Source organism: Pinus tabuliformis, chromosome 3_2, assembly GCF_031772625.1.
Source record: "Pinus tabuliformis cultivar Carrire ecotype Pingquan chromosome 3_2, CPIR1, whole genome shotgun sequence".
Taxonomy (NCBI): Eukaryota; Viridiplantae; Streptophyta; class Pinopsida; order Pinales; family Pinaceae; genus Pinus; species Pinus tabuliformis.
The window spans coordinates 1,240,630,768-1,240,648,114 of record NC_142302.1 but is presented as its reverse complement, the minus strand read 5'-3'; the positions used below and the strand labels follow the sequence as shown (position 1 = coordinate 1,240,648,114).

The following is a 17,347-nucleotide window of genomic DNA, read 5'->3' as shown; positions in this document are numbered from 1 at the left end:
ACCTAGAGAGAAGCAACATTCAGATGTGCTTTACGATCCACCACACTGCCAACCTAGTCAGCGCAGAATAACCATGGAGCCTCACATTCCCAACAATGTATCTCAGTCAATAGGTGATTATGCCCCGGAGATATCTCAAGAGATTCTTGGCAGCAATCCAATGTATGTGATGAGGCTCGACCATAAACTGAATCAATGTATTCACTGCAAAACATATGTCCGGACAAGAGTTCACTAAGAACATCAGGGCCCCCACGAGTTGATGATACTCAGAAGGATTTCCCAAATCGGGCCCAGTAACACTTCCGCATAACTTCTTGAAGTTAAGTTCCATTGGAGTAGTCACGGAATTGTAGTCCACCATCCCAAATCTTTCAAGTAGCTTCACAATGTATTTTCCTTGAGAAAGGAAAATCTCACCTGGGTTTTGCCAAACCTCCAACCCTAGGAAATAATGCATCAATCCTAGGTCCTTCATCTTGAACTCGAAGCCAACTCCCTTTTGCATTGATGAATAAGAGGGTCCACACCTGTCAGAAAGAGATTGTCCACATAAAGTACCAAGATGAGAGTTGTGTCATTCTCAACCTTAAAGTAAAGGTTCAGATAACCTTCACTTCTTGTAAATCATAGCTTCATCAGATAGTTGTCGATCCTCTCATACCAAGCTCAGGGAGCTTGCTTCAAACCATAGAGGGCTTTCTTCAAACTTCATACATGTGTCTGACGATCTTGAACTTCGAACCCCTCGAGTTGTTCTCCATAGACTTCCTCCTTAATTGAACCATGCAAGAAGACAGTCTTAACATCCATCTAGTGTAGATTGCATCCTTGTGAGGCAGCAAGGGCTATAATCGAACAGATGGTGGTATATCGGGCAACTAGTGCAAATATCTCATCGTAGTCCACACCTTCCTTTTGAGAGAAGCCTCGAACAACAAACCTGGCCTTGAACTTATTGGCACTTCCATCAGCTCCATACTTGATCTTGTAAAGCCATTTTGAGGTGACAAGGGATTTGTCCTTGGGTCTAGGGACCACATACCAGACATCATTCTCCATAATCGACTCATACTCTTATAGTTCATAGCATCCTTCCAAACATGGTGCTTCACAGCTTCTTCAAATGTGCAAGGCTCAAATTGAACAATGGTGCTCATGGCAATTAAGTACCCTTGGTACCTATTTGGCTTTTTACTTTCACGAAATGTCCCCCTTGGTGAAACATGTCTCTCGGCATCTTCGAGAGTTTCCCTAAGCCATGAGGGTCTCCTTTTTGAGGGAGAGGGCTCATGAGGAGGTGGATGAGTGGGATCCATTGGTCCTTCAACATCGGGCATCAGCTCATCCTCAGTTCTCCTTGCTTTCCTGAATCTGCTTCTTTGTCCTTCCTTGGAATAGGAAGGTTACTAATCTTCCCAACGGCAACATCTTCATCGAATGGGACATCATGACTTATCTCCACTTCTCTTTGACCAGGGACATAGATTCTATATGCCTTAGAAGTTTCACTGTAGCCCAGAAATGTTCCTTTCTTCCCAGATGCATCCAATTTGCTTCTCTTTTCTTTCGATACATGAAAATATACGGTGCTACCAAAAATTCCAAAATGAGAAACATCAAGTTTCTTACTGGTGAAAACTTCTTCGGGAGTTTTGGAGTCCAATGCTTGATGAGGGCATCTATTTTGAACGTACATAACAGTGTTGACAACCTTTAATCCTGAAGCATGGCACAAGTGGCTTCTATAATAGAACGGTTCTTCCTTTCAGCAACACCATTTTGCTCAAGAGTATATGCGCTAGTTCTCCCTCTTAATGTCAAAGTCTCTATAATAGCCATTGAACTCATTTGATTCATATTCGGTTCCATTATTAGTATTTTGATCTTCTTCCCTGTTTGATTTTCGACCAAAGCTTTGAAAGAACAAAACCATGAGAATACCCCGTCCTTCTTCTTCAAGAAATATCTCCAAGTTTTGCCCACAAATATAGCATAATATAAATATCCTCCCAAAGATGTCAAGGGCATCATACTAGATAGATCAGAATGAACCAATTGCAATATGTCAGGGAATGGTCCCCTTGTATGTTTTCCTTCGGCACATCCTTGACAAACACCTTCATGTTTGTTAATTTTGGTATGTTCTATGCTTAAGAGCAATTTACTTCAAATTTCTTATTAGCCCAATATCAATTTCCAGAATAGCAATCACATCAACATGATGGTAAAATGCAGATAGAACATAAATATAAACAGTAGAAGACAAGCCAAGACAAGAGGACACAAGATGTGGCACCAACCAAGCACAAACCCCCATGTGGGGAACCCTTGATCAATTCTTCTTATATTCTTCAACAATTCAGCAAAGAGAGAGAGAGATAGTACAAATATACAATTCTGTAATTTTATGACAGCAACTGCAAAACCCTAACCAACAAAGTCAAAGCTGGTCAAAGAAGTCAGAATTGACCTCTAATCAATCTCGGTCAATGCTCAGTGAACCCGACCTCCAATAGTAAGAAATGTCAACACAAAACAGTCTGAAATATCCAGCGAAACTTCAATGAACGCTGGTCAAACCTGCGGTCAGCTCTTTGACAGTCAACGTGGAGTCAAATGTGGTCAAAACTGTTGCCCAAAATTGCGGCATGCCTAGGAGAGGCAGCCTAACCCAATCCGCAAAAGAGAAGAGTCAACGCTTGGTCAACGTTGTCCAAAAAGTCACCCTGCAGCTTTGGTCAACCTAGGTCAACGCAACCCTAGAGAAAAAAACAAATTTCCTCCTTGCACGTGTGAGAGAGAAGTTGCTCCTATTCGTACCCAATCTAGTGTGGAGAGAGAGGGATGTGAGAGATGAGATGAGTGAAATAGTGCCACAAGGTCTCCTCCTTTTATATGCAACATTGAGGATAAGTTGGGGGTGAAAATGATTGTTTTGTTTGTTGGCCGACCTTGACAAATTGTCAAGAATACAAATAAATTCATATCTCCATGAATACATGTTGGAATCGGATAATCGTTAGATCAATCCTACACCTCTCGGAGAGAGGAATCCAAGAAAATATCAACTGCCATAAATGAGGTGATCCATATGGAGTTTAGCCCGAGTTGCGAATTTTAACAATGTTCTACTTTAAATTCAGGCATACATGTCACCATCTTCCTTGCATCGGGTAGAGCTTTATAATGTAGATGAGTAAACCTCCGGTGCCATAATTCGGATTGAAAAGATGTGTCGCAAGATATAATAACTCCTAATGGGCTTCCTCCAACTTGATATAGGCTATCAACCCTGAATCCAAGAGTAAATTCTTCTTTGAAATTTTTATTCCAAACATGTACCTTTCCATCAATGAATTCCACCTTGAATCCTTTGTCTTCCATCGCTAAGATAGATACTAGGTTCTTCTTTAGATCAGGTACATATAGTACTTCTTGTAGATGAATGGTGTTACCTTGGTTCAATTGAAGAGTAACATTCCTAACTCCCTTCACGGGATAGGTAGCATTGTCTCCAAGGATAATTTCCAAATTTGTATCATTTTCTATCAGATTTGAAAGAGCCTCCTTATATCCAGTTAAGTGCCTTGAGGCACCACTATCAATCAACCAATTTCCCAAGGTGCCCAGAGGAGAGGCAGTGGAGAGGGCAGATATAAGATAAAACTATTTTTGCTTGTTATCAACAACATTAGATTCATCATACTTGGAGTTTCTTGATCTTTTGGGAGGTTGACCATTTCCATGTTGAGTAGCGGGAGCATTCCTTTTTCCTTTTTGTTGAATCTGCCATTCCTTTGATTGTTGTTGCCCCTGAAATTGTCGTGGTTGTGGTTGTCATCATCATGAGGTGTATCCCTTCTATTAGGACACTCCCTAGCATAGTGGCCAAACTTGTTACAAATGAAGTATCTTCCCTTCCTTCCATCTTTGAATCCTATTCTTCCTTGACATTGCTTCTTTGAACTTGCATTGTTCTTTTTAGCATGAGCGGAGAATGCAGTAGGTTCATTCCTATTTGAAAGCATGTCTCTCTCCATCATCCTTGTCTCTTCTTAAGTGCATCTAGTCAACAATTCTTCAAAACCTGGAATCTTGTCGTTGTTGAGGATAGTAGTGTTGAACACATGCCATTCACGAGGGAGACCTCCAAGGGCAATGAGAGTGAGCTCCCTATCAGCAATAACTTCTCCAATTGAAAGAAGATCATTTTTTTCATGGTAATCCTCATGAAGTAGGATTGAATATCTTCACCTCTTCCCTTCTTTATGTCCTTCAACTTGTTTTTGAGGAAGAGAACTTGGTTTGCATTGCTAACCTTGAACATGCCAACCAACCTGTCATACATCTCCTTGGATGTGTTCAAATCAGAGATGTATGCAACCAAATGCTTGTTAATAGAATCCCAGATGATCTTCTTTGCTTTTACTTCACCTTTCTTGTACTTTGTCTTAGCGACAGCCGATGCATTTGAAGGAGGTCCAGTGATCTTTCCCTACACATAATCGATAACATTCTGCTCTTCCAAAGTCAAATCAAGAGACATCTTCCATGCATGATAATCAAACTTATCATTGAGCTTGTCATCAGGCTTGAAGTAAGATGCAAAGGCCATTGACTCTTGTCCTCGTCCAACAAATCTCAGCGATTGCTCTTTTCACTCCTGATTGGGCTTTGTCTTCACCTCAGCTCTGATACCATGTTAATTTTAGATATCAATGGTATGTTCTATGCTTAAGAGCAATTTCCTTCAATTTTTCTTACTAGCCCAATATCAATTTCCAAATAGAACATAAATAAAAACAGTAGAAGACAAGCCAAGACAAGAGGACACAAGATGTGGCACATGCCAGGGACAAACCCTAATGTGGGGAAACCCTTTGATCAAGTCTTCTTATTATTCTTCAAAAGTTCAAGAGAGAGAGAAAGAATACAATATAAAAAATTCACTTGACCAATCAAAGTCAAATCTGTCCACTCAAACCGCAGTCACAGGAAGCCCTAACCAAAAAGTCAACGTTGATCACCATGGCAGAATTTCTCCTCCAAATCAGCTTGGTCAAACCCAGTCAACTTGGCCTCCAACAACAATCCAAATTAGCCCAAAACAATCCTGAAAATATCAATCAAACTCGGTCAATGCTGGTCAAATAGCTCAAATTGCATCGTTTTCTATGCTCAGAAAAGCAGGCCGGTACAAACAAAATATTCCCCAAGAAAAATGCACTTAAACTCGATCAATCGCAGCTCAGTCAACGTTGGTCAAACCCTCCTGCGATTTGGTCAATGCCCAAAACATAAAATTGCAGGTTGTCCTTCGCACTTGTGGAGAGAGAGGCTGCCCAGAAATCATACACCCAATTAGATGAGAGAGAGAGAGAGAGAGATGTGTAAGGGATGAGTGTCCAAATGAGGTAGATGCTCCTTCTATTTATATGCAACATTGAGGATGAATAGACGTGTCTTTGGGGCTTCTGAACCTACATAAGATTGCTAGTCGAGACTCGAACTTGACAATTTGTCCATAATAGAAATAAATTCATAATTCCATTTGTACATGTCAGAATGAGATGATATTTAGATCAATTGTACACCTCTCGGAAAGAGGAATCCAATAAAAATATCACCTTCATCATATGAGTTGTCCAAGGTGGAGTTTGGCCCTAGTTGCCAAATTTAACACTCCTAAATCAACTTCTTGACCCACTTGGATTTCTTCTCCCTGTACTAGGAGTCTCTAACTGAGTAGTTGCCTGCTCTCATCCTGGTCTCTTCTCCTCTGCATCCTGCTATGGATCATGTTGTGCAAGCTTCTTGCCACCTGGATGAGGCTCCTCCTTGGAAGCGAGCAGCTCCTCCATCTTAAGTACTCCAACCTGCTCTCGCTCTGCTCACCACCTACTTTGTTGCTCAAGGCTACACATGTCTCAACCTGCAACTTGTAAAGGTTCTTCACCCTCACACCTATCTGCTTCACTACTCCAAAAGCTAAGTGCTTGAGGTATGCCTTACCTCTGTTGAAGATGGCATCATATCCCCAAGGGTAGCTACTAAAACAAGGTTCTTCTTCAGTCCTGGAACATAGAGGACATCTTTGAGATGGAGAGAGCTCCCTTACATGGTATATACATAAGTAGACTTCGCATATTTTGTCTCTAATGGTTTGGAATCTTTAGAATATGTTTTCTCATTAAATATAAATATTTTCCTTTATTTTAGTAAATCTATTCATTGAAATCAGATTAGTTTGAATCAATCCAAGTCCAAGTTGACCCTTGATTGATTCCAAGGCCAAGTCTAAGTTTTAAAATATTGCTTAACTCTCTATGGCTTTGTTCTCAGATTTCTTTATCTTGACTTAATGTCGTTAGTTTAGATCTAGGAGTTGTTATGATATTCTCACTTTTAAGTTTTTATTATATTGTTGTTAATCTTTTAGTCCCATTGCCCTACTTTTGTAAAAGTCTATGAACTATATATTACTCCTAAAACTAAAAGAAAGTCTTCACTAAATTGTAATTTTTTGTCAATTTTTTGTCTGGAAACCACTGTGTATCAATTATGAAATTATCATAATTGATGCACAGTGTTTCCGAAAACAAAAACAAAATAACAAACATAATTTCCAACTATGAAAATCTACATACTCACATTGTAATTATTTATCTGTTTCACATACTCAAATTGTAATTATTTATTGGTTCGATTCGGGAACTGCAGAGAGAGCTTGAGGAAACTGGACCTAGAGAACGAGGCGCAGAGCTAGGGTTTCACATTGCTGCAGGGGCGGTTCCCCATGGAGGGGCGCAAAGGGGGGAGCTCTTCTCCCTCCTACAGGCAGGCCATGGCCAGCCGGGGCAAGAAACCATTAGAATCTGTCAGAGGTCCTTCAGAGGAAGCAAAAAGAAGCATGGAAGAGGAACAGGATTTTACCAAATCAAGGAAGGACAACAAAACCAAAGAAAATGAGGAAGAAGACAAAAAACAGGGAGCAGAAAACAAGGCACATAAGGGGCCATGTAAACCTAAGGCTGACGTCACTCCCAGAGTAGTTTTAAATGATCCTGCTCTGCAGGCGCACAGGGATCACATGCGGACCTATGCTATCATTTGCAAATTCATGGGATTATGGCCCACTGAAAAGGCTCTGCAAACGTGGATCAAATACCATTGGAAACCAAAAGGAAGCATAGACCTACATCTGGGGTCAAAGGGTTTCTTTACTGTGGTCTTTACAAATATTGAGGACAAAGACAGAGTGTTTGAAGGAGGGCCCTACTTCTATGCAGCAGCAGGCCTCTACATGCGGCCGTGGATGATGAATTTTGTCCCGGAGCGAGAGACTTTCACCTCGGTCCCGGTCTGGGTAAGACTCTATTCCCTACCTCTTGATTACTGGCAAACGGAATCGTTATCTGCCATAGGAAATAAACTAGGGCGTTTTGTCAAAGCTTCTGAGGCCACCAGAAGGGGTAAATACACTTCCTTTGCAAGAATATGTGTGGAGATGGATCTCTCTGGAGCTCTACCGGATGAGGTCATCTTGGAAGTCTTTGATGAAGAATGGGTGCAAACAGTAGATTATGAGCATATACCTTTCAGATGCCGCAAGTGCCATGAACATGGACATCTTTTTAGAGACTGTCCTCTCAGTAAAATCGAGAATAAGAATAAATCTGCTACAATGAAAGATAATGAAGGCTTCCACAAAGTGGGATATAGAGGAAAAGGGGGCAAAAGGGGAACAAAACAACATCAAACAGAAGGGCAACAGGTCAGCCAGAATAAGTTCCATGTACTTGAAGAAGAGGAGGAGATAACAAAAGAAGATCAGGTCATGGAAGGTAGCCCTGGGGAGAAAGAGAAAGAGGTAAATAGTGAACAAACACAGGATATTACCAAACAGAAAGAAACCATGCTGAGTGATGGAGAACTAGAGATGGACCAAGAAATGATCCAAAGTGAGATGGAAACGGAGGATCATGAACTACAAGAGATTCTGGATAGAGAACACCTAGATCTGGAAGGGTTCTTGAAACAGGGTACCATGGGAGGGGTAGACTCATTACCACAAGAAGAGTTCAACAGAGTACAACAACTGTTCCTATGGAAAACTCAGGCAAAGGGGCCGGAGAGTCATAAAAACAAAGAAAGGCAGGGCAACGAAGGTGTGAAACCTATGAAAACCTCACCAAGATTAGCTCCTAAAAACCCAGGGAAGAAAAGAGGCAGAAAAAAGCAGAATGAGTTATTGATGGAATGTGGAAAGCTAATGATAGATTCGAGTAAGATGAAAGACCTAACCAGCTACTCCTTTACAAATCTGTAATAATGAAGTTTACATCTTGGAATATAAGAGGTCTAGGGAGTAAGAGAAAACAAAGAATACTTAGTCACAGAATGAAACAAGAAGCACCGGATATGATCTTTATCCAGGAAACTAAATGTTCCATTCAAAGAATCAAAGAAGTTCATAGCAACTGGCTCAGCAGGTATGAATTTTTAGAAGTTAAAGCAGACAATACAGCAGGGGGTATACTCACTCTTTGGAACCCCCAAAAGATTGGAATAATAGATGTTGAGGCATCTAGGAATTATTTATCAGTGGTTATCCAGCCTGTGGGAGATAGGGATACTTATCTGGTCACAAATGTTTATGGCCCTCAAAGAATAGATGATAAACTCAAGTTTCTAGATTCTCTTGAGGATTTGAGAGATAGATATGCAGGAGTACCATGGATCATGGGAGGAGACTTCAACATGATCAAATCACTTTCGGAGAAAAAAGGGGGAACCAGAACCTTAAGCAAAGACTCTATAGCTTTTCAAACTTTTATAGATAATATGAATCTAGTTGACACTGACATGAGTAATGGCCTATTTACTTGGAACAATAAAAGAGGAGGAGAGTCTCAAGTCGCCTCCAAGTTAGACAGATTCATAATCTCAGAGGACCTTATGCTCAACGACAAGGACATAGTAGCAAGAATTCTCCCCTTTGGAGGCTCAAACCATTGGCCAATACAACTAGAGATGCAGGGCATCGGTACCCCCAAGAACAAACCTTTCAGATTTGAGAATATCTGGCTCACACACCCAGATTTCAACAGTAATATTGCAAAATGGTGGATAGAGGATCTGCAGCTGCAGGGTACAAGTATGTTTCTACTAGGCTAAAGCACATCAAGTTCAGGCTTAAAGACTGGAACAAAAATGAATTTGGCAACATTTTTGAAGCGAAAAAAGCTGTTGAAGACAAAATGCAGGAACTGAATCAAGACCTTATCATGGATGGTTTTGATAAGGTCAAAAATGATCAAGTCACCAAACATCAGATAGACTGGGAGAATCTATGTAAACAAGAGGAAATTTTTTGGAGACAAAAATCTAGAGTTCAATGGCTCAAAGAAGGGGAGCGAAATACTAAATTTTTCCATAGATCCACCTTGGCAAATAGATCTCATAATAGGATCTCTTCGATCAAGAATGAGGAAGGTCATATTCTTAATACCCATGCAGATATAGAAACGGTGCTAGTTCAGCACTTTCGAGACATAGCAAAGGAAACAATCTCAGACAGAGATCACTTCATCAGGGACTTAACAAGGCATATACCTAGGATTGTTACAAGAGAGGATAATTTCAATCTTAATAGGCCAGTGACTGAAGAGGAGGTTGGTGAAGTCATCAAAGAAATGCAGAATGGTAAAGCGCCAGGCCCTGATGGTTTCAATGTGGATTTCTTTAAAGCTTGCTGGAATATTGTTAAACAAGACATTCTGAAGGTGGTGGAGGATTCCAGAATGAATAGAACCATTTTGAAGGTGCTCAATACTTCCTTCATATCCTTGATCCCCAAACAGGATAATGCACTGACCCCGGACAAATATAGACCCATAGCTCTGTGCAATGTGGTGTACAAAATAATATCCAAGGTAGTGGCCAATAGGCTCAAACCTCTTCTTCCCACTCTAGTTTCTGTGGAGCAATCTGGGTATGTGGAGGGCAGACAAATTCTCAATAACATCATTCAAGCGCATGAGGTGGTTCACTCTTTGGTAAGCAATAGGAAAGCGGGCATGATTATGCAATTGGACCTAGCCAAAGCTTACGATAAGCTGAATTGGACCTATATCAGGAAGGTACTTATAGCCTTTGGGTTTGATCATAACTGGGTCAGATGGGTCATGGCCTTAGTTACCTCTTCCAGCTTCTCAATTCTGGTTAATGGTTCTCCTTCCAAGACCTTTACTCCCTCCAGAGGCCTCAGGCAGGGAGATCCGCTCTCTCCCTTTCTCTTTATCCTCATGATGGAAGGACTTGGTCGGTCAATCAAGCAGGCGAAAGAAATTGGAAATATCAAGGGTCTTCAGCTTTCTGAGGCTAGTCAGGCTTTAACTCATCAACAATTTGTTGATGATACCATGCTTCAGGGAATCCCCACAGTCAAAGAGGCACTAGCTTATAAACTATCCTGTGTGACTTTGCCATGGCTACAGGTATGGAAGTTAATCTCTCTAAATCTAAGATTTTTTTCTTTAATACCAATATTGCTATTCAGAGAAACATCTCCAGAATTTTGGGCTTTCAAAGGGATGTCCTTCCTTCTAAGTACTTGGGAGTTCCTCTAACTGTTAAACCGTTGCACAAGAGCATTTGGGAGCCAGTGATCAATAAGATGCAGGATAAAATCAAGAAATGGACTATTAGGTCTTTAAACCTGGCTGGTCGGTTAGTGCTTACTAAAGCTGTTCTTCAATCTATCCCCGTCTTCATGCTCTCTGCCCTGCCTGCTCCTAAGGGAGTGTTGCAACAATTTAGAAACATTCAAAGAGACTTTCTTTGGGGCAAGGGGGAGCAGAGAAAGAAATGGGCCTTGGTTGCTTGGGATAAGATCTGCAAACCTAAAAATCAAGGGGGTCTTGGATTGGATGATCCGGAAGTGCTAAGTAGAGTTCTAGGGGCGAAATTATGGTGGCGCTGGGTAAAAGATCCAAAGGCTCAATGGGCTAGTATCTGGAAAGCAAAATATGCTAGCAATTGGCAAGAGAATGAGCACATACGGATGACTGGCATCATTAAAGGTTCACATATTTGGAATAAGGCCTGGGAAAATAGAGGATTAGTACAAAAAAATAGCTTTTGGGAAATCAGAGAGGGGGATCTTGCTTTGTTTTGGGAGGATAAATGGCAACAGGAACCTACACTACTAACAGAGGACTTTCTAGATCTCAAAAAAGAAACTGATGCCCAAGGCTTACTTAGGGTTAAAGATTTTTGGGGTCAAAACAACAGAGAAGGAAAATGGAGAATCTGGAAGAAGTTTGAGTATAGGGATGATAACCCCTTAAAAGCAAAAGCAGAGGCACTAATGAAAGTGTTGGACAAAAGGAAAATTATAGTGACAAGGGGACATGATCAACTTAGATGGGGTAATAATAATGAAGGTACCTTCAATTTCAAGGAGGCTAAAAGCATACTCCTTGAGCTGGACCACAATGTACCGGACAAGGCTTGGAAGAACCTATGGAGGCATCAAGGATGGATGAAGATCAAAGTCTTCATGTGGTTGGTTCAACACAAGAAAATTCTAACTTGGGATAATATTCGAAAGAGGGGTGTTATGGGTCCTTCCAGATGCCAGCTCTGTGAGGCCCAAGAGGAAACCATAGAGCACCTGCTCAATAATTGCAACTTCACTTCCAGTTTGTGGGACTCATTTGCCACTATTTTCCGACAGATAGACAGGGACAAAGGAAGCATTATCAACACCCTGAATAAATGGAGACGAAACTTCTCTGATTATGAGTTTCTCTGCTCAGCCTGGGCTTTAACGCCAAGTTTCATAATATGGAATGTCTGGAAAGAAAGGAACAACAGAGTCTTCAAAAATGAAAAACGATCCTCCCACCAAATCTTTGAGCAGATATTAAGACAGCTTAAAGAGACGGTAGGCACTGTTGTGAGAAATTCCCCAAAGAATCCACCTTCAGAAGCTGAAAGGCAGATACTTCTTTAGTTGGGGATGTTGGAGCTCATCCCACAGGGCTTGGACAGAAAGGTCATGAAAATGAACACTAAGCAGGATTACTGGCACCCCCCACCTCAGGGTTTTTTGAAATTCAACATTGATGGGGCCTCAAAAGGTAACCCGGGTGTAGCAGGTTTTGGAGGGGTGTTAAGAGATGATAATGGCTGCATCCTTTCTATTTTTCATTGCCATTTGGGAAGAGCCACTAATAATTTGGCGGAATTAATGGCTCTCGAGCATTGTTTAGAATTCCTGAAGCAGAATAATCTCCAAAATATCATAGTTGAAGTTGACTCTGAGTTAATCATTAATTCGGTTAAGAGAATCAGTTATGGTACGGAGCCAGAAAAAGTCTCAAAGCACTGGAGGTTGCTGCAGGTCTTTCAGCGGATTCAGCTTCACCTTCGGGGCTTAAGTACAATGGGCTTCACACATGTGCTAAGAATGGCCAATAAATTGGCAGACATCCTGGCAAATCAAGGGGTGCTCTGCACCATGAGCAGGGTTGAGCTAAGCTGGCAAGAGCTGCCTCAAAATGGGTTAAGGGTTCGCTGTCTAGATCAGGCGGACGAGGACAAAAAGGTGTTTTGTAATAGAGACATAGAACCGGCATCTATATGATTTGGGTTTTTCTTATGAAGAGTCAGTTTTGTAGGGAGGTCCCTTTTGGTAAGAATAATCTCAGAAGTCTCTGGAGGATGTGGTTAGGCAAAAGTTGTTACTTGGGCAGACGGTGGAACGGAGGACTTTTCATCTTCCTTTGGTGCTTTAGCGCGAGGAGATGGGCTAGTGCGAGAAGCCAGAATCCTGGAGATCTCGGCAAACTCAACAAACCGGTTATTCTTTCGGTGATGGCAATACCGCTCGGGGAGTGGTTTCGGGTTCATCGCAAGCCCTTCAAGCGGTTTGTGGTTTTTCAGATTTGGGAGCGATTCCATTCACATATCAACACGTGGCCTAGGTACGGTAATAAATACCGCCCTCATCACGCGCTAAATCTAGGTGCTTTTGGCCCGTGCGATATGTATCACAGCTGTTGGATCAAGCAATATGTTTCTACGGTCATGATCAATCATGCAGGTTGGTGGGTCCAGGGTGTTCAGTGCGCGGTTATTCTCCGTGTTTGTGGGTCGTGCGATATCTTCCTCCACCATTGGATCTGGCAAGGGGAAGCGACGATCAAGGATAAGGTGCAGGGCAGGGCGATTGTTATCCTCTATGCTTGTTACGCATCATGGTGGGCATTGGTGGATTTCGGGACAAAATTATGCTCGAGAGTTATCCCCTTTCGGACCCGAAATCCTTTCAGAATGGCTTCTTTCCCCTATTCGAATCCGAGGCTTATTTTATCATAGTCCATCGGATCTCTGGAGGGTGATTGATTGGTTAAACTTTGGCCTGCTTTTCGAGGGTTTTGCAGTATTGTTTGTGGTTTTGTGGCTGTCAGTGATTTGATTTCTCTTTTGCTCACAATTCTTTGGCCTGCTTTTCGAGGGTTTTGCGGTACTCTTTGTGGTTCTGTGGCTGTCAGTCATTTGATTTCTCTTTTGCTCACAATTCCTTGAAGACTGTTGTACCTTATGTAATTTGTTTTTCGATTTATTGAAATAGAAGGCTCGACTCTTGCTTTAGCAAAAAAAGTAATTATTTATTGGTTCATTATTCCTTATAGAATTTGGTAGCCTTCGAATAAATTTTGGTTTTGTTTCTTTTCTTTACGTTGTAGCAACCCTCTAGATGCCACTGCCCAATTTCAATTTCAGAGCTTTAACTAGATTGAAACTTCCGGACACATCACTGACCTCTCGGTTTGATATGGATTACTCTTTAAATGATTTTTTTAATCAATGCTGTATATGAAACTTATCAAATAGGGAAAAAATATTATAATGAAGGGTTTTGTGTACATTGAAGTTTAAACTTGGATCATTAACATAGTCAAGTTTTGTTTCAACCAACAGGCCACAACCCACTGAACTAGTCACTAATTTAAATGGGAATGAAGGTAGTGTAAATCTAATGGATTACCTCAATGGAGTCAAGCTTGAGCAGAAGACCAACAGCTTTCTCACAAAACCTCCGTCGCTCATCCTGATCTCGCCTCACAATTCTCCTGTAGCCGGCATTGGCAAACAGGAAGTTGAGCTGCTTGAACTCAGATTTGATCATAGCCAAGTCCCTGAGATGCCTCAGAGTCTGAGATCGCCTTGCGAGATATGCCCGGAATCTGGTCTGGATGATCAGGGCCGCAGTGTCTGGACTCATCTCAGTCTTTCCAGAGCCATGACATATCCTTTGTTGGTAAAAATTTTCCACATTAATATCATCATTGAACGATGATGTTGAGATTTTCAACGCCTCATCCTCTCCGCCCTCTCCGCCCTGACATATCTTCTCTGATTGGTGATTTTGTTCCACATCAATATGACTACTGGGACTGCTCGGCGTACTGGGCGTTGACGTTTTGAAGAGACCACAAGAAGAAGAATAATGCTTCTTTGTGGGAGCATTTTTGGCCAGGATTCGCGACTTGAACGTGGGCACCGACGAGTTTCGAACCCTGGTGAGCTCCTTCAAGCCAATTTCTAAGGCCTCAAGTCGATCGGCCAAACTGTGTAAACAGTATTCAATCTCTTCGTCCCTGCTGCTGCTCTTCTTTGCCCTTAGAGGGGGAGCTTCGCCAGCTTCTTGGCGGGCTCTGTGGGGATAGGCGAAGTGAGCGTATGCGGAAAGGGGTTCGAACTCTTCCTCCTCCACCCATCTTCTTCCTCTTCTTCGTCGTCGCCGAATGGCAGTCAAAAGATGTTGACAATAATCGTCGAAATCGTCTGTTTCACAGTGGTGGTCATAGTCGTGTGTGAGAACTTCCATGGGAATAGGAAGAACATAAAACCCTGTTCCCCTTCTGGATTGCTGGAAGCCACAACAGCCACAGGCAGGAGCAGAGTGAGCCCACTTTGAGTGAGAGTATGCGTCATATCCATCCATCCTCGCCATATACAACCACGATAAAGCCGAACTTGTCGATTAATGGGTGAGGGTTTACTACAACTAGCCCAGGTTCGAGTGGCACTGAAATCTTTAAGGCTGCATCTGAGAATCCCAACACTCCCAAGATTCTAACCCCACTCTGGCCCAACACCAACAAAAAAAAATGGAAAAGTTTTGTGCAGGAAAACAAAAAGCCCTATACTATTCTCACAGATCCTGTTAGGCCCTGGATTTGGACCGAGAACAACACACAAGTACTGCTGGTGCGTTGCAGGTAGGCAAAGCGGTTTGAGTAAGTGCGGCCACTCACTGCGTAGAGGTCAAGGGATCGAATCCCGAAGGCGTACTATTAGGCAATGCCATCTATTTCTATTTCTATTTCTTATTGTAGCATTCTATAATTTGATGTATTTATTTCTTCGTGTAGCCTTTGATGTAACGTTTATTATTGCGGTTGTTGTACGCGGTTTTTTCAAGGGTTTAGGTTTGGGAAAATTGTTGTATAACTTTAAGGTGTATTATTGAAAAAGTTTGATAGAAAAAAAGAAGTTTTTTTTTGTTGTTTTGTTGATTTCAGAAAAACGTTTGATATGGTTTTTAGGGATAAGTTTTGGCACAGAATGGAGGAATTTGGAATTCATAAACATTTGAGAGCAGTTGTGCATAGGCTGTATGAAGAGGTGAAAGTCAAAATTAGAACTTTAGCAGACTTTTATGAAAGTTTTAGAAGCGAATATCGGGGTCAAGCAAGGTTGTCCATTGTCTTCTACCCTTTTTGGTTTATATATCGACAAGCTTGAGGAGTGGTTAAATTCACAAAGGGGTGATGGTTATCTATTTGGGCAAGTTTGTTATAAGACTTCTTTTGTATGCAGATGACCTTATTCTGATTACTAAATCCGCTCTTAGTTTGCAAGAGCACTTATAATCCCTTGAGCGTTTTTGTAGAAGTGTGGGGATGCAAGTTAATATCAGCAAAACGAAAGTAGTGGTTTTCTCTAAAAAAAGAAAACATAACCAGCATAAGTTCTACTTTGAAGGCAACATTCTGGAAGAAGTTGCGGATTACAAATACCTCGGAATTGACTTCAACAAAAATCTAAGTTGGGATGGTTGTAGAAAGAAAAGAACTTTGGGGGATTGGAAAGCATTTTATGCTTTTCAAAATAGGTGTAGAGAGGCAGAGTTATGGGACTGGAAAACCACTCAAACTCTTTTTGGGCTTCTAGTGATTCTGGTGATTCTCTATGGTTGTGAACTATGGGCCAGCAGTACATTCGACATGCAGTGGAAACAAATTGAGAAAATTCAAAAGTGTTTGATTACAAACAAATTCAAGATTAAAAGTGCAGTTCCTTATGTTATCTTGTTAAGTGAAATAGGGGTTGCTCCTATTGAAGCAATTGTTATGGTGCGAGTCATAAGGTATTTAAAAAAAATTGAGAAAATGGAAGAGGGTAGATGGCCTAAGGTTGTCTTTAATGACATATTGTGCAACAGAAAAAAGACTTGGATGCAGCAAAATAACAAATGGTTTAGTAAATGGGGTATTTGCTTGAACACATGTCCCATAAACAACAAAGAGATAAAAGCTTTTGTTATGGATAAGTTCCACAAGCGTACTTGGGATAAGGAGCTAGGAAGAAAGAAAAAGTATTATATTGAAGTGTTTAATCCCACTCATAGTCATCAACCAAAAGCATACATAGAGGTCAATATCTCTTGGAGAGCCAAAATTCTTATTGCTCAGTTAAGGACTAATTCTCATCAACTCCATTGTGAAATAAGGCACTGGAAAAGGCCAAAAGAAGTGTGGGAGGAAAGAGTATGCATTTTTTGTTCTTCTGAAAAAGTGGAAACAGAAAAACATTTCATTTTAGAATGTGAGGCCTTCAAAGGCAACAGGGAAAGTTATGTAGATATGCTTGCAGCTAGCTCTTGGGATAATCTATTTAGCGAGGGGTTTGTCGAGAAGCTGGGAGCATTTATTGTGAGGCTTCACAGAAAAAGGGTCGAATACATCAAGCAAATGAAGAAGTAATATGTCCCATAGGCTATCTTTAGCCTCGTGGACGTTAAAAGAATTTTCTTTCTTTCTTTCATTGGAAGATTGTCCAACCAACTATGTATTGTATCGTTGTTTGGTTAAAATAAAATAAAATAATATAATATAATTAATAATTATAAAAAATATTTTAGATGCTTAAAATGTTTATCATATATTATGTTGACAATATTTTTCTTTTCTGGAATAGAAATGTGTATAGTAATGTGTATAGTAGTTAGTTTGTCAAGAACTCCATACGTCACCCGAGTCTAGAA

General features: G+C 41.0%; 1 protein-coding gene across 1 annotated transcript in view; it reads right to left on the bottom strand.

The window, feature by feature from the left end:
• Positions 1–15,415, bottom strand: part of LOC149185223 (uncharacterized) — a 28,254-nt gene extending 12,839 nt beyond the window's left edge. The window contains exon 1 of the mRNA XM_089417831.1: positions 14,063–15,415. Coding sequence (XP_089273957.1) covers positions 14,063–15,031 — 969 coding nt within the window. The 5' untranslated portion in view covers positions 15,032–15,415. The remainder of the gene's footprint in view (positions 1–14,062) is intronic.
• Between the last annotated feature and the right edge of the window lie 1,932 nt (positions 15,416–17,347).